The 17,957-nt window shown below is 44.2% G+C and overlaps 1 protein-coding gene and 1 pseudogene across 1 annotated transcript; one reads left to right on the forward strand and one right to left on the reverse strand.

Annotated features, from left to right (window-relative positions):
* The first annotated feature begins 4 nt into the window (after nt 1–4).
* Nucleotides 5–12,849, forward strand: LOC123481853 (annotated as a pseudogene).
* Nucleotides 12,850–13,363: 514 nt separating this feature from the next.
* Nucleotides 13,364–14,798, reverse strand: LOC121555324 (pro-MCH 1). The gene is made up of 3 exons (XM_041869154.2): nt 14,666–14,798; nt 13,793–13,934; nt 13,364–13,454 (listed from the first exon to the last, which is right to left on the reverse strand). The coding sequence occupies exons 1-3, from the start codon at nt 14,768–14,770 to the stop codon at nt 13,405–13,407; spliced, it is 297 nt and encodes a 98-aa protein (XP_041725088.2). The 5' UTR covers nt 14,771–14,798; the 3' UTR covers nt 13,364–13,404.
* Nucleotides 14,799–17,957: the final 3,159 nt, after the last annotated feature.

Raw genomic sequence — 17,957 nt, forward strand, 5'->3', positions numbered from 1 at the left:
TGGTTGTGCATTGGTTACGTGGGTGGTGAATGTATTTTGGCGATACTTTGACTATATCCCTAAAATATTCGAGATATCGAAATAGGTGGTGTTTGAGGCTGTAACATTTGTTTAGGTAAGTATGTGTTTAATGGTGTTTTATTTTTTCACTAGCTACCAGCAATCTACATCGGTATTGTTGTAACTAAGTTTTGTATCCACTTTAATTAACATTAACCATTTTAACTAATACATTGTTACATGCCGTCATACACTACTTTGTTTGCATTAGTTACATTGCAGTTTTGAAGGTTTCAGTACATATAACTAAACATTGTCTTTGTTTGTCACCTTCACAGGGACAATGGCGACTTTAGAGGACAGTCTGAAGACAATAGTGAGAACCTTCAGGCGAGAATGCCACCGGGTTCTTGAGTCAGAGAGGACTACCATCCATGGGGCAGATGGAATGTTGATGGTTCTACAGCTGGCCATTGCAGAGGTCAATAAACAGGTAAAACTGGTAACATTTATAAGCTATGAATCCCTCACTGTGGGCAGTGGCCTACAGCAGTTTGCGAGGCCCCCTACAAGACTGAGAAGCACCATCACAGCACTGGCAATCCATGGTGGACCAACTCCCTGGCCAAAATGGCTGATCTTTATCCCATCAGAAGAAGCTTCATGTCCATTCTGGTATTTTAATTCCTAATTCTTTTGGGTTGGGGCCTCCCAAGCCTGTGTGGTACGCCAGTGACTGTGGTCCTAACAGACATTGATACTGCAATCAAAGCCATAACATTTAATGTCATAACTCCAAACGTGTTGTCACTAAGGCAATGAGTTTATCTACACCCCTATTATAGCCATTTGGGCCTGGTTTCTCCTGATCACATGGTCAGAAAAGACTCCTGACCCTATAAAGTAATAATCACACCATTTGTCCCACCCTTTGTCCCACCAGACTGTTTGGGAGGATAATTCTCCATGATCTATGCATTATGATTCCCATCACAGGCAGCAGTCATGGCTATAAGCCATCTGCTTTTGCTCTCTTCTGACAGGAGAGTGGAGAGTTCAGTGTTGCCCTGAGCGACGTCCTGATGGCCTGGAAACACTTACTGTTAGACAAACTTCACCTGCCCCTTCACGTTGACTCTCCCCGACCAGAGAACTATGACATCATCAGGAAAGAATACGACTCCTTTCTGAAGCGCACCAACACTATGGACCTGATTGATATCCACTCTATGTACAAACAGCTGAGGGGTTGATCCGGACCCTGAGGAGCCTCTGAACTCAGTGAGTATTAGGCCTGATTGAAACTAGGATGATGGACCATGATTGGACATTTTAGTCAACTGTTTGATATAGTCTCAAAGGCCAGCTCAGCCAGTTAGGCTAACTGCCAAATCTGTGTTCATGTTGTTGCCAAGGTCCAGCTGTTTCAGTTTCTGTCCAGTAACATGGAGACCTATGAGGTGAGGAATTCCCTGTCCCAGGTCCCCTCGACCCCATCAAGCAAGTCAAAGCCATGCAGCACACAGGTAAACATACAGTACCAGTCAAAAGTTTGGACACACCTACTCATTCAAGGGTTTTTCTTTATTTTTACTGTTTTTTACATTGTAGTTTAATAGTGAAGACATCAAAACTATGTAATAACAAATATGGAATCATGTAGTAACCAAAAAAGTGTTAAACAACTCAAAGTATATTTGAGATTTTTCAAATAGCCACCCTTTGCCTTGATGACAGCTTTGAACACTCTTGGCATTCTCTCAACCAGCTTCACCTGGAATGCTTTTCCAACAGTCTTGAAGGAGTTCCCACATATGCTGAGCACTTGTTGGCTGCTTTTCCTTCACTGCTGTCCGACTCATCCCAAACCATCTCAATTGGGTTGAGGTCGGGTGATTGTGGAGGCCAGGTCATCTGATGCAGCACTCCATCACTCTCATTCTTGGTAAAATAGCCCTTACACAGCCTGGAGGTGTGTTGGGTCATTGTCCTGTTGAAAAAAATAGTCCCACTAAGCCCAAACCAGATGGGATGGCGTATCGCTGCAGAATGCTGTGGTAGCCATGCTGGTTAAGTGTGCCCTGAATTCTAAATAAATCACAGACCGTGTTACCAGCTAAGCACCCCCACACCATGACACCACTTCCTCCATGCTTTACAGTGGGGGAAACACATGAGGAGATAATCCGTTCACAAAGACACAGCGGTTTGAACCACAAATCTCCAATTTGGACTCCAGACCAAAGGACACATTTCCACCAGTCTATTGTCCATTGCTCGTGTTTCTTGGCCCAAGCAGGTCTCTTCTTCTTATTGGTGTCCTTTAGTAGTGTTTTTTTTGCAGCAATTTGACAATGAAGTCCTGATTCACAGTCCCCTCTGAACAGTTGATGTTGAGATGTGTCTGTTACTTGAACTCTGAAGCATTTAATTGGGCTGCAATTTCTGAGGCTGGTAACTCTAATGAACTTATCCTCTGCAGCAGAGGTATCTCTGGGTCTTCCATTCCTGTGGCGGTCCTCACGAGAGCCAGTTTCATCATAGCGCTTGATGGTTTTTGCGACTGTACTTTAAGAAACTTTCAAAGTTCTTGACATTTATCGTATTGACTGACCTTCATGTCTTAAAGTAATGGACTGTCGTTACTCTTTACTAATTTTGGTTGTTCTTGCCATAATATGGACTTGGTCTTTTACCAAATAGGGCTATCTTCTGTAACCCCCCCCCTACCTTGTCACGACACAACTGATTGGCTCAAACGCATTAAGAAGGAAAGAAATTCCACAAATTAACTTATAAGAATGCCCACCTGTTAATGGAAATGCATTCCAGGTGACTACCTCATGAAGCTGGTTGAGAGAATGCCAACAGTGTGCAAAGCTGTCATCAAGGCAAAGGGTGGCTATTTGACAAATCTCAAATATATTTTGATTTTTTAACACTTTTTTGGGTTACTACATGATTCCATGTGTTATTTCATATATTTGATGTCTTCACTATTATTCTACAATGTAAAAAAATTTAAAAATAAAGAAAAACCCTTGAATGAGTAGGTGTGTCCAAACTCTTGACTGGTATTGTATGTTCATACATGCTTATGACATATCAGCATTATACTGGTCAGCATAATGTAAGCAAACTGACTCTCCATTCTCTCCACTCACATAAGAGAAGGTGGTTTAGCCAGAATATTAAATGTTACATTGGCTCATATCATTGTGCAACCAGGTACTTTCTTTCACTGTTCGCTCGTGTTCCCAGTCAGTCTGGCAAGCCTTTCATTCTCGTTTAGCTTTTCCAGTCTTTCTCAGGCACTGGAATCTGTCTCGCTCTTATTAACAGGAACTTTAAATCATATCACTCAGATTTAAGAGAGAAATGTGAATTAAATTACCAGGCAGATGTTTTAAAACGCAACAGACATTGTGGGCTAGGACATGCGCTGCTGCAGCCCAATCTCTCTTCACCAGGCTGCTGCCCTGTCAACTGTCTGATTTATGAGTGGGTAGAATACAGGTTGCTACTGTAGGACTGCTTGGGGTTGACAAGGTTTATGAAATGTTGGTTTGGGTTGAAGATGGTGTTCTGACTTTTAAATGGGGCCGTGTGTGTTGTTTGTGGCATCGGCTGGTGTTTTAAAGGCTGTTGGTAAATCTCCAATAGGTAGAAAGGTGGTGAGGAGGGTCTTCTGCTCCTATCTGGATCAGCTGGTCAACTCTAAGAACGACATGGCCCTAGCGCACACCCTTGACACCCCCCAATAGGTCGCCTCGGACGTAAAGCTTTACTGACCTGAAGCGTGAAGCACGGAGCAAGAACATGTCACTCTTCTTGGTAAGAATGACAAATTGGCCTCTACTCTTTCCATGTCTGTTTCGTATCATTACACTGACCTATGGGTTTAGCCAATGAATGTTGATGACATGACAATCATATAGTCTCATGTTAATCATCTATATATTGCAGGCTGTGACATCCTTTGTTAGAGCAGTCCAGCTGGGAGGAAAGGGCTATGCCCCCGCTGAGTCTGACCCCCTGAGGAAACATGTCAAAGGCCTGTCAGACTTTGTCAATTTCACAGACAACCTGGAGGAGATACTGGGAGACAACCCTGACCCAAGGTACACAAGAAGCCGGGTACACAACAAGCTGGGTTGTATTCATTAGTGCACATCGTAGCAAAATGTTTTGAATTGGAAGGTAGAAATCAACCTTTCTTGTTGGATATGTTCATGTACTGTAGTCCCTCCTGGTTTGTCTGTTTTCTTCTGTTTGGTGCCTAATGAATACCACACTGACCTGGCAGACTCCCACTCCGCTTACCCTCGTCATCAAATCCCACCTGCCCATTGCTGTGTACAGATCTGATTTCCCCCCTAATGACTTCTGCCCCAGGTTCTCATGATAGCATGTGAATTATTAAAATGTTTTTTTTTTTTATCGGCTACATCAAAGTACAATTGACTAAAAGTCAAAAGATAATTTGTTCCTTCCTTGGTTTGATTACTTAGTTAAATGATCATCAAACATTAAGATTTCCTTGATCATTCATGGACTGTGTATAATTGCAGATTGATTCAGATTTTCTTCATCAAGCGTTTGGCAGTGCCACAAACGTGGAGATTGTTTGGTCATTCGATGAAAATGTGTGGACTGAACTTTGAGGTAAAGCAATGGGAGAAGTCATGCTGTGTCACAACAAGGCCTTATTTCCCCTGAATTCCAGTAGCAACTACAGAGCTACATGATTGACACCTCTTGGCACTCAGATATATAGCTATGGAGTCCATCATATTGGATGTATTGTCCCAGTTCCCCCATAGCAGGGGCCTTCTGGGTGTTTATGACTGAGGGTTTTCTCCCTGCTCTGCTGTGGTGCCTCTGATGGGACACTGGACTGATCTGATGCCAGAATGGCTCTTTCAACAGCCTGCACCCCTACCTCCCCTTTCACACCCTCAGTGGAGTACTGTATTTCCACACACACAAACACCTTCTCTGAAGGGTTCAGGGCCTCTTGTTCAGCTAACATCTGTTTTCCCAGATGATTCTGTTCTGGAGGCTCACTCCCCTCTCATAATATCTGGGTCAGGGATTCTAGTCTGCTCCTTCTCCACCCCACCTTGCTTCAGTGTTTACACTTGCTGAACTTTTCAAACACCCCAATAATGTTGCAGTCACTTCATGGTCAGTGATAAGAGTGACCCCTAGAAAAAGGGAGTGTCATTATCCATTTGGTAATGACCACATTCCAATCTCTGTAGTGCATCTTTTTACTCGAGGCCGATAAGTAGAGGGGCTGCTTGACTTTTCTTCCTAGTGGATTAGATAATTACAAGCATTTTATATTTTATTTACACCTCTGTTTTTCTCAGTATTGCTGGCGTTCGTCTGGTGACCAGTATCAGGGCAGCTCTGTTGAAGGGGCGGGCCAGTGGCGACGTTGTGTACGCTGCAGCTGACAAGACCGCCAAGGACCTCAAAGAGAGGATCTCTCAGATCCACCTGTCCCACAGACTGCAGTCGGCTAGTCGGACAGGGATCAGCCCAGCCAGGGTATGATACCTTTCTGGGCCAACAGATCCAACCTCTCTCACCCTACATGTTCATGTCAAGGCCCTTTTCGTTTGATCCACATCAACGCCATCATCTTAACACTATAGTGTTTTGTGTATTTCCCCTTCAGCCCAGATACCATGCTATTAACCACGCCACTGCATATGGAGGTCGGGAGACTGTGAAGGTCCTGATAATGTTGCTGGATGAAGATGCTTTGGCACCGCCCTGCAGGAACAAGGCAGACCTACTCTCTGCGGATCAGGCTGTCCTCAGTGGGGAGGAGGGGACCTGCATGCTCACGCTGTTCCGGTGAGCCTCATCTCGCGCGCACACATGCTAATCAAAGCTTCATATGCTAATAATGGATATGTTTTCACAGCCTCTCTAACCCCTAAATCATAAACAGCTGCTTTCAATCTCTGATTGCTTCTGTGTCCTCAGATCCCCAGAGGTTCCCACTGGCTCCTCTCCAAAACCCCTGCAGCACCGCGTCCAGGAGCGACAAGATCAACTCAAACCCAAGGTACACACACACAGCTCGCCTACCTCCCACCCTCCAAGTAGGACCAGGAGACCCGAATACGAAACATCAAATAAACCAAATCAAATGTCCAAACATTGAAAAATAATGTCTTTACGTCCTGTAATTTCTCCCTGGTATTGTATTATTTATTTGCTCAGTTGACGCCCCTCATCTTATAACTGGCTTCTACACGTTCTTATTTGTACAGCTGTGTTTTTGCTCCCTGCCTTTGACCATTGTGTTGCTCTGAGTGACTCTGGGGTATAAAACTACTCCTCTACAATCGGGGGATTCAAACCGGCATCCTCCCAGTGACACGTTTTTTGTTATGCTTCTCAACAGGGCTCCACCCTCTTGGTTTGACAAGTAGTCAGTCAAAAAAGATGCTCTGCTCTTCCGTTTTGTCAATCCCTCTGAGGGTTTGCATGTTTACTGTGGTCTTTGTATAGGTCCCTAGATGTTTTCTCTCTTCATTCATTATCAGTAGGGCTGGGATGATACCAGTATCGCAGTATTTTTTTCCATGGCAAAAATGAAAACACGAAGCGGACAACTCATTGGGCCTTTAAAAATACAGGTTGCCTGCTATAGCTTGGAAAATAAATAAATGTGACTCTGGATGACATAATGTTTGTTTCCAACATTAGGGCCGTTTTCTAAAGTGAAATCCGCTTCATGTTTTGTTTCCTTGCCAGCGATACTAACGAGTACCGCGATACTGGTATCGTCCCGGCCCTAATTATCAGGATGTGTAAACCGATTGATATAACCAACGGATGTGGAGGGATTCTCAGTCAGTCGTGTGGTGTTTGCAGCCTGGAAGGCTCTGGGCTTATAGACAGTTATAGAATGGAGTCCTGGTGCTAACTCACTGTGCTCGTCATTAACAAGTATACCATTCCTCAAAAGCACCCAGAGCAAAAGCAAATACAACCTAGATGTAGAAACTGCTTCCTAAAAACCACCTTTGTGGAAATGGGCTCCTTTATTTGATTGCGCTTGCAGATGTCACTTTAGCTCCCCACATTCTGGCTGTCTTCCTGTGAGTGCGCTGTAATGGTCCCTGGGCAGCTCACCGCTTCCTGAACTCGGCAGGCGGAAGCTTTCTGCATCCACTTCACTTTAAAGATGCCATATCAGTCGCCTAACTCGACTAGTAAGGAAACTTGAAAGTTATTGTTTCCTGTTGTCTGCTGAATGTCTTTATCCACCTGGACCCGCTCCAATAGTTTCATCATACGCTGACGTCAGTCAACTGAAGCACACGTGCAGATAGTCACATTTAGTTTCTGCATTGTGGGTATTTTTCCATGCTTTGTGTCGGTTTCAGACAGATTAAACACGGCAAAACTTATCACTCAGCAAATTAAGTGATCTTAATGATGTATTGAATTGCATCATTTGGATGAATAATATGATACCTTATTGATTGATGTCTCTGTGATAATTTGATCTAGGTAACAAGATGCCTTTCAATGCTTTAAAGTATTTCCTCTTCCCCATGAAATCAAAGCTGGCTCATAAGAAGAGCTACCATAAGAACACAATGCATCTGCCAACTTCTCACCTAATATCCTGATCTTGCAGGTGGGCTACTGAGCTTGTGTGCACATTCAAAAACAAAACCCGAGAACAGAGCAATTGCTTTTACCTGCTGCTCCTTGAGGTGTCATCAGGATGGGCTTACCTTCGCCTGGCCAGGCCAACCAGCTTACCTTAGCCTGGCCAGGCCAACCAGTCTATAGGGGTTGTCTAAGGACAGCCTCTGAAGCGGTGCCCCCCCCCCACCACCATGTCGTCCTCTACCTGTAATAGAACTAGATACTGCTATAATTGCATTAAGCGTGGACTGCATGTCGGAGGTTTTACCTCCCTGCCTGCGTTATGTTCTTCCCTGTCTGTCATTATTTCTGGCGTTAGCGAGGCTTTTTATTAGCATGCAACGAGGGTACGTGTACATTTCATGCCTGGTGATCCGAGGGTTCATTGTTGTTTTAGGTGCTCTTTTGAGAAGTTCTTTGAATAGCCTTCGCTCAGGGCTTTGATTCTCCCCCCTGCTCGGCTTTGATTCCCCCCCCAGCTTGCCGTTCTTTTTTTCTCAACTGGATTCCTCCTTCCCTACTGCGGCTCTGCTGATGGCCAGGAGGGAGAAATCCTTGAGTCGTGATAATCCCCAGCAGGCCTAGATCAAACGGAGGATAAAGGAGTGGATCAGACAGGGCCCGGTTTCCCGATAGCGATGGAATTTAGGTTTACGAGTGTTTTTAACTATTAATCTTTCCTACAACGACTGAATATGTAACATGCGTTTCTCAAAACATCACACAGAGAGAAGGGTTGCTAAGTGCATCGTTGGAGCGGTGTCGATACTGATAGGTTTGAAAGGAGCGCTGCTCTCGGATCCGCTCTCGATTCAAATCTTTCCTTAACTTTTTAAAGAATTATTTCACAATACTTACAACAGATCAGTTCCGATAGATATTACCACCTATGGCTGCAAATATTGACGTGGCTTATTGTAATGCGTACCCAATAAAAAAATCATTGAAATCACTGATTTGGCACATTGCGCACACAATAAGCTACACACCATGAAATGTATTGAGAAATTATACAAGATAGCAAACATATAATTCAATTGCTTGAACATAACATTTATATTTTAATTCGGTTTTCATTTGAAGCATCTTTTTATACGTCGCTTGTTTGTCAATTGCAAAGACATCAACTATGTATTTATAGTCAACTTTGGTCTGAAGTTATCGGTGGCTATGTTTAGCGGAGATCTGTGTATAAAAAGCATCTGACGCACTTAGCTGTGCGAGCATTTTCAAGTGCAACGTTAACGAGGGTTCAGGTAACAGCTCTGAGATTTAACACTGCTTGGGGTTCTGAATGATGAATTTAGCCTTACGATGCTTTTTTTGGAAACGGGCCCTGAGCCCCATAACTACCATATGTGGTTTGAGGTTAACGGAGTAACTTTGTTCAACTCGGGATACTATTCAGTGGGGGGTTGTAGCATGTACATCTTGGTAGGGACAACTCCCCAAAAATGTTTTAGATGCATGCCAGCAAAGCCACTACACAACACTAAATACATTAATTAGTTCGATGACGTTCACAACGTCTTTTCCTAGTCGGAGCTAGTTTTTTTCACTAGAGTTCCCAGTTAGTCTTGAACTCACTAGAAGTCTGAGATTTCGAGTTTCAGTTTTTGACACCTCAGAAGTCATGCTGGATTGACAGCATGGCGAAATGTAATCAACCTTTCCTGGCCCAGTGATGTTGCATGCCAGATATGTTGCCTATCCTTTTTAAGCTTGGAAAAGAGACCCGTAAACCCAGACTTGGACCACACACCCTCTCCACTGATTTGCAGGCTAGTGATTGCTTTTGCAACGCTTGCAGTTAGCCATTGATTCCTTCCAAACCACTTATTGTTGAATTTGCGATTTCCAACTTGTTGTGTAATGTTTATGTACAATGGCCGATGAGCACCGATACATTTCATCTATATAATTTATCTTCATATGACAAGAATTTAAAAGGATTTGCCAGGAGATTGTAGACTTGATTCATGATGACTGCTTGTCTAGCTTGCTAGCTAAGGTTTTGAAAGTATGATGTTAACATTTTTATTTTGTTATTTAACTAGTTAAGTCAGTTAAGAACAAATTGTTATTTACTATGACGCCTACACTGCAACCCGGACGACACACTGGGCCAATTGTGCGCTGCCCTATGGGACTCCCAATCACGGCCAGTTGTGATATAGCCTGGAATCGAACCAGGTGGTCTGTAGTGATGCCTCAAGCACTGAGTTGCAGTGCCTTAGACCGCTGCGCCACTCGGGAGGCCAATGACCTTGAGCCTTCTTGGATGGGCACTTCTAATGTAAATCTATGGCAGCACCCAAGGGGCTTCAATTTTCGAGCTCTCCCGTAGGTTATGCGGTGACGTAGTGTCCCCATGAGTGACAGAACACTGAGCCTACCATGGCGCAACTAGAGAACATTACCAACCCCTATGCGCCGTATTTTCCGTTGGCTGCCCCACCACCACAGAGAGCACTGAGCTCGCCCGAAACAGCTGCATTTTGGAGCTGCCTTACTCAAGAAAGCAAAGAGAATGTTTGGATGCGGCTTTATTAACGCAATTATTTTTTTATTAATTTTTTTGCTAAATAGGTCACCTGCCCCTGAATGACAGGTCGCCACTGGCCAGTTCCACAAAAGTGCTCAGCTCACCTTTTAGCGAGGTACATTTCTATAGCAACGAATCCTTCAGAACTAACCTGCTCCCGGGCAGACAAACTCCATTTATCCTGAAAGAAGTGTCTGAGCCACAAGTTGAGGACCGATGAAATCAGATTCCCTCCCTCTCACAAAGATTGCATCATCCCCTTAATTTGAGGAAGACTATGGATTAAAAATATTTGATCAAATGTTCGTAATAATAAAAATACAAGTTTAAAATACCTCACATTACAGGTATCCTAGTGGTTAAGAGCATTGGGCCAGTAACCGAAAGGTCGCTGGTTCGACTCCTCGAGCTGACTAGGTGAAAAAGCTGAGCCTTTGAGCAAGGCACTTAACCCTAATTGGTCTAAATATAAAATTACACTTCAATAATGACAATGCATTTGAAACTTCACGCAGAGTAAAACTTGTATGACGTAATGCAATTATTTTATCAATAGGAGTGGGGGGAAGGGTGCTTGTGCATTAATAAGCACACCAAAGACAGCAAAACTATATTTAATAAAATAAAGACTGCACTTCATCAAGCCTATTTCACACCATAGCCTCGCGGAATATGCAATTACTTTTATTTCATTTTGATTTCGGCAAACATAAAAATGTGGCACTGACTCGTCCCATGGATTGAGGTTTCGCATTGTCTCAATGAAGAGTTCGGCATTTGACTAGCCACATGTGACATGCACATGCTGTTCCAAACATGCTAGCTTCATCCATACTGTCGTAGTATGGATGAAGCCTGAGATAGAATGTGAAGCTAACTGATGCTGGCTAGCTTTAGAAAACCCTGAGTAGATCTAGCTTCAATCATAGTATTCCCCTGGGGCTGCTGGGATTGTGGGCCCTGGAGATCAGACTCACTACTTTTCTTGGCTGACCTCAGATCAGTTGTGACATCATAAAAAAATAAAGGGCTACTAGGTTCAGGTTCATTGTCTAATGGAAGCTTGGCAGATAAATTGTGAAGAAATTGGGTTTTTCCTCCAGAACTTGCAGCAAAAGTGTTTTGATAAACAAGTCTGTTCCTGGAGCGCTATCATCCTGTAGGTTCACGCCAACCCTAATCTAGTGCACCTGACCCTAATAATTAGCTGGTTGATAAGCTGAATCCAGTTCGTTGCAACTGGGGTTGGAGCAAAAACCTAGAGGAGGGTAGCTCTCCAGGAACAGGGTTGGAGAGCCTTGAATGTTTCTCTCCATTTGTAGGCCAGAGAGCGAACCATCCGATCTCAGTTTGCCTGCACGTACCAGGACGACTCGGCGCTGCCCCTCAACCGCGTGCTGGACTTCCCCAGCACCAACCAGGTTCCCACCTGTGTGCACCCGGCTCTCAAGCGGACCCTCACTACTGTGGAATCCACCTCTGCTGTCAAGGAGCTGGGCAGAGGTAAAAATGTCTAGTTGTTACATCATTCTCCCTTTCTCACCAGAGACCTGTAACTGCATGTCCTAGTCTGCATGCGTGCTGATGAACTGCTCCAGATTTCATCACATATAGTCCAGCGTAGCTACATACACACAAAACAACCCCCCCCCCCTCTTCAGGGATTGGCTTCTATTCCCTCTGACGGCACAGATTCGGATCGATGCCCAGACCCACCTTCCCTGCCCAGTCCCAGAACCCTGCCCAGTCCCAGTCTTGGGACTGGTACTTACGATCAACCTTTAAATGATTCCCCATTTTATAAAACCTGGCCGCCCCCACATCTGTAGTAAAAACCTAAAGAACGCACTCTTCTCCCTCCCTCCCCTTCCTTTACTCTTTCTTTCTGTGGGAATCCAGGCTCCGCTCCATCGGGTTACATGACAAATGTTAACTTTCAGCTCGCTAGAATAAACACTCTGGCTGTTAAACTGCAGGCTAACGTCAGCAATTTCATCAGAGTTTTTTTTTTCTCCCCCTTTCCTTCCTCTCTTGTTATATCATTTTTTTTACCCCGATTGTTAAGCTCTATTACCGTTTCCTCTCTCCAGTGGAGGTTGACCCAGAGGCTGGGAGGAAAGAGGCCCAGCGAGGAGGCCTGTCCCGGGGGGTTGCCGCAGCACTGGGGCCCACGAGTGGAAATGATGCCCCAAGCAGGAGAGCAGGCGGGGGCAGTCGGAAGACCAACATCCAGACAGAAGGAAGCAGCAAAGCCTGTAAACGGAAGCTGGTGGATTGTAGCGAACACTGTGGGTCAGAGAACCAGCCCCCTCTGAAGAAAACCCCTAGCAGTGTAACATCAACCAAATTGGCAGGGAAGAAGGGTGAAGCTAAAGCCCCCAGTAAGAAGAAACTGATTGCCGGACAGTGCAAGCTCACCAGCTTCTTCAGATTGTAAACTACTCATTGTAGTGTTGTGTAGAAGGCAGTACTAGTAATGTCACTTTATTTCATCAATGGTCTGTCTTCTTTGAAGCTGAATGTTCTGTAATCAATTGCACTTGTTTTTCCCCCCAGGGGAGCTTGGCCTATTTTCAGAGGCTTTTATTGTAGTCGTATTTTTTATTGGATTTTTTGTATATAAAAAAAAAAAAAAAAAAAGTTTGCCTCTGTTGTGCTTTCCAGCGATTGACAGATATCATCATTTTAAAAGAAAGATCACCAGCTGTAGTGTGTCTGTGGGCGAGTGTAACGCAATGATAAAAAAGAGCTGTTGCCCATGAGGCAATGTGGAAAGTCTGAGAGTGGTTGAAACCCAAGCAGATCTGTTTGATAGCAGATCAATTTCGGCTTGGCCTGCAATTTATCTCCCTCTAAGACAAAGGGCCCACTGCCAGACACTTATCCTCTCTGACATGTATCTTCACTACTACTATCATACATTTTATACTGTTTATTTTATTTACTTTACCTGGACAATGTTGATTTTCCAAATGGAGCTATATTATGTGACCCAGAATTGAAGCGTACAATTGTTTACAGGTTTTTCTAAGCATTTTAATAGTTATTTGATTTTATACATGTTTGTTTTTTAAAACCATGCCATAGAGATTTAAGGAACAAATAAGGAAAGCATATAGAGTTATGCAGGGAGATTGACAGACGGCAGGGCAGCAGTGAATGATCCACCACACTTCTTATCTTTGCCAACAGGGTCGGTACACTCGACCAATCATGCATCGGAGCCCTGGAGGGAATAAAATTGGTAGAATTGCAGTGATTTAAAACAATAACTGTTTTTAATAGTGATATCATAACCTTCAACAGCCTTCAGTTTGTCACTTTTTATAGTCTGAAATTTCACAAGTCCAGCTGATAAAACTCTTGTTCCAAGTAATACATATAACATGGTGGAAAGTATCAACACCCTCATTTATGGTTTTAATGTCAGTATCGTGTAATCTACAGTCACCCAGTTGACATGCTGAATGACAGTGAGCTGGATCTTTCTAATGAGAACAATTGAACAGATACAGGAACCATAGAAGGAAAAAGAACAAAAGGAAGTCATTGGTCGATACTTACTCTCAAAGTCGTCCTCCCTGCGCTCTACTTTCAGGCTATTTTCAGTAGGAGCGTGATCTGTTCCTCGGTCTGGGAGGACAGGAAGGGCTCGGGAGAAAGCTGTGTTCATGCCACGTCTGGTGTGCCCTTTCAGTCTGATGTCCTGTGGGACAGAAGGCTAGGTCACTGTCTGGCTGGCTTCCATCAGAGTGGCTCAGCCAGCCTCTACATTAGTATACTCTGTCCGCTGAAGATTCTATTGCACAATCAGGTCTGGTGAACCAAAGCCGAAGGTTATCTAGTTTGCATGATACAACAAAGATACAACAATACACATGAAAGGGCTATAGAATCCAATGTCCAAATTAATGGGACTTTGGGATGGTGTTTTTCTTTTCCATTAATTGATGTATGCCATTTGCCAGATGGACATTTAAGAAGCGGCACAGATCTTCTGGGTCTCAAACCCCGGCCTACTGGACCTGATCCAGGCCATATGAAACCAGTATCAGAGGGTCCCCAGTTATCCAGACATATCATCTGCCCAAGTGGCTTTATAGCTCCTCTCCTCATCCCTCTCTCCTGTTCCATTACATCAGAGATAACCATGTCCATGACGTGCATGCCATACAGCTGCTAGACAAACTGATTCACTCCACATGCCTGCCAAACCTTTGATGGAGCGCAGACACTATCGTACATTTTGCCACTGTGTGAATCTAATAAAGAGAAACGCCTGTCCTTTTCATCTTTGTTTGATAATGGCTGACGTTTGAGCGAATGTAAAGTATTGGCATATGGAACACACTGTATTGATGCTGCTACTGATGAAGATGAGAGTTAAGAGGAAGATTGGTATGATGATGATGGACATGGATGAAGGAAGATACTTACTGAGAGGATGAAGATCTTTGTGTTCCCCTCTTCGTCCAGCCCGAGTCCGTTGTCCAGGATGGGCTCCAGTCTGAACCTCGGGGCAGCCACAGCGTTGTCGCTCATCGTGTCTTCGTCTAGTATGGAACGCAGGCTCTCCCTGCTCTGTCCTACCCTCCTCCAGCTTGCCTGTCGGTACAGCTAAGACGGCCGAGCGGGTGCTAAACTCAGAGAACAGCACCAGTGTGAATACAACACAGTATAGGGAGATCATGATTCCTACTACACTATCTTGGTCCTAACGGCCTTGCGAGGATCATTGAGAGTGGACTTCAGTTGCGCTCACCTGTGATGACTGTTCACTTTCAGTGGCCCATCAGCTCTTTTTATACCACGAAAGCCAAAACTGGATTTTTTTATCATCATAACAAAGCCGTCAAATATGTGCGTAGAGGAGATTTGAAGTCTCCCGCTGAGCTTGGCCCATGTCATAATTGAAAAGGGTGACATGGCACAGGTCAAAGGTCATAGCAAATTTGTAAAGCAGCTTTGGATGCTCCTTTATGAAGACTAATAAGAAGGGAGGGTAGGTAAATAATAGCTGGATTACTGTCAGGTGTAAGGACATGCTGTATTTGAAAGAGAGGAGCAACATCTTTTCAACAGTCATCTCTTCCCTCCTGTAGAGGGGTCTCCTCGGGCCACTCAAAGATCATAGGTCTCAAATTGGTCTCACAAAGGTCTCATTTCTCAATACTGTCCACTTTCAAAGGTGGAAAGTAAAAAGGTGGAACACATGCCTACTGTGCAATCTGAAAGAAACCAACAGATTGCCCACAGTGAGTTATCACCTGAACTACGTCAATGGCTACAGGCATCAATGCTCTTTGTGGGGAGAGAATATCATCCAGGGTGGACAGTCCTGGTATGAATAGAGGCTGGGTCACTAGGGTCATGTCATCAGACTTCAACAAGACCAATAGAGAATGAAAACAGAGACCCAGGTAGCATCAACCTGAAATGACCTATTGGTAATTGGTGATTGGGTATACAGCCTTACCGGTTGGGTATTAGGTGGGAGGAAGTCCCTGACTTTTCTGACAACATAACCTGAAAGGATACTCCAGGCGCTAGTTATAGGCTATGTAACTATAGTTTATTCTGTTAAACTGATGTCACGTCAGGAAAAACTCAAATGGTTTCATGCCCAAGGGGGCCTAATGGCCGTGAGTTTAGGGGAAATGAGCGCGGAGGAGTTTTACAAACGAAAACAAAAGGCCTTGTTGACATAGCTCTCCCAAGCTCCTCTTCAGTTCTTAGGAAAACCGACGACGGCTTATCTTATTAACATCACAGTAGCTACAGCAGAGGGATGGAGAAATGGGACATGAATGATAGTTATTGAACTCAGCTGAAGTGATTTTACTTGGAGTGCACAGCCGTTATTTCGTGAGTATTTTTGTTGGCGGCTGAGGGGCTCTAGTGAAGGACTGAACTGGTCTGCAGGGGCCCGACTGTTCCAGGAGCAGCACAACTCAACTTGTGAGCTTCGAGCTCTGTTGTTCTAACCTCTCTCTCTCTCTCCCACTCTCTCGCTCTCACCGTCACTCATTCTCTCTCTCTATCTCTCGCTCGCTCTCATTTCTCTCTCACTCTCACTCTCTCTCTCTCTCGCTCTCAATTCTCTCTCGCTCTCTCTCTCTCAATTCTCTCGCTCTCTCTCTATCTCAATTCTCTCTCTCGCTCTCTCTCTCTCTCTCAATTCTCTCTCTCACTCTCACTCTCTTGCTCTCACTCTCACTCACTCTCTCTCTCTCTCTCTCTCTACTCTCTCTCTCTCTCTCTCTCTCTCTCTCTCTCTCTCTCTCTCTCTCTCTCTCTCTCTCTCTCTCTCTCTCTCTCTCTCTCTCTCTCCACTACACTCTCTCTGATTGTTATGCTCTCCATCTCTCAGCATGTGTATCCACTTCACTGGTGTTTATATTGTTAAAGATATTGCATGCCACTTCCCCTCATCAAAATGTGAACAGCTCAGTCCTGTGGTATTTTTTTGTATTTCAGCACGTTAAAACACAATCGATATCAAATTGTCTTATATCAGCCCCGCTCTCTTATCTTGGAAGACCCTGCAGCTAAAGCATATGTTGATGATGGTTCTTGATTCCATCCACCTCCTTGCGTCGATGACCTTTGAGATGGTGAGGCTCAGGCTCTTTATCTGGGGGGTTCTGCTGTTTTCCCCTGAGTAAAATTTCTAGGGAAAACATTACCATCATTCGGAAACTGAAGGACATTAACATAAAAGAGAAAGTAAAGTAATCTTTAAAGAGCAAGATGTGATTTCCATTGTGTTCTCAGGTCATATTTGTTTGATCTCCTTTGAAGTCAAAGGGAGATTTGAACATGAGTGTTTCCAATCTTCAGCTGTTGGATCTGAGAATCTGTCCACCTTGTTCTGCTGTTTTTATTGGCTCAACCAATACATCATGAAACATTTCAAATAGGTAATAAACAACTCAAACATAGGGATCAGGAGAGGTAAATAAGTGTGTATTTTATGTGGAACAAAAACAGGACACCGGTGATATCTTTATTTTCAGAATAATTACTTTTAATAATGACGTTTATGTCAAAATATATCAGATCAGATGAAACTGTTGATTGACTTGTCACAGTATGTTGCTACTGCCTTTATATTCGTTATCTTGGTTCAAAGTTTCCCTCTGTGGTTTTGACAGCTTAATTGACCTTCAAAACTTGGAGAGATGGCTGGCTGTGGGACAGTTTTCCCATCATCTCTCCCTGCTGCTTGCGTCACCTGTCAGGGGGCGGTGTTGTAATTCGGTCAAATACATCTTTCAGTCAGAACCGAAACCCTCTGAAGTCCCCGCCAGATGACATCAGCAGCATCATGTTATGGTTCTCTGTGGAACAACATATTATTTCCTTGTTCTGTTTTAACACGCCGTTTTTCATCGCCGACTCTCAACTCCTATAGTAAAAACAGTACAACTGTAAGAGCTGGGAGGACGGTCCAGGAGTGGAGTACGTAATGCTGGGAGCTCCAGGATGCTCACTATGTACAGATTTTTGTTGTTGTTGTGAAGATAAAGGTGGGGGCCTTGAAGTCTGTCTGGTGTGGGGGTGGATGCTTGGAGGTGGGGGCCTTGAGGACTGTCTTGCAGCAGGCAGAGTTGTGGGTGTAAGGGGCTGCGATTGGGCAGGCCTCTTTGTTGCCCAGAGAACAGACCATGGTTTCCTGGAACAATGCAGCTGATGAGAGGCTCTCCAAGGAAAATATGGGTCTGACATC

The sequence above is a fragment of the Coregonus clupeaformis genome, chromosome 24 (assembly GCF_020615455.1).
Source record: "Coregonus clupeaformis isolate EN_2021a chromosome 24, ASM2061545v1, whole genome shotgun sequence".
NCBI classification, from domain to species: domain Eukaryota; kingdom Metazoa; phylum Chordata; class Actinopteri; order Salmoniformes; family Salmonidae; genus Coregonus; species Coregonus clupeaformis.

Excerpts from the sequence above, each read along its gene's own strand:
- LOC121555324 (XM_041869154.2), bottom strand. The coding sequence starts at position 14,770 with ATGAGCGACAACGCTGTGGCTGCCCCGAGGTTCAGACTGGAGCCCATC. Across the intron at positions 13,935-14,665 it reads CAAAGATCTTCATCCTCTCA|GACATCAGACTGAAAGGGCA; the intron begins GTAAGTATCTTC and ends TCTGTCCCACAG. Across the intron at positions 13,455-13,792 it reads CAGGGAGGACGACTTTGAGA|GGCTCCGATGCATGATTGGT; the intron begins GTAAGTATCGAC and ends TATTCCCTCCAG.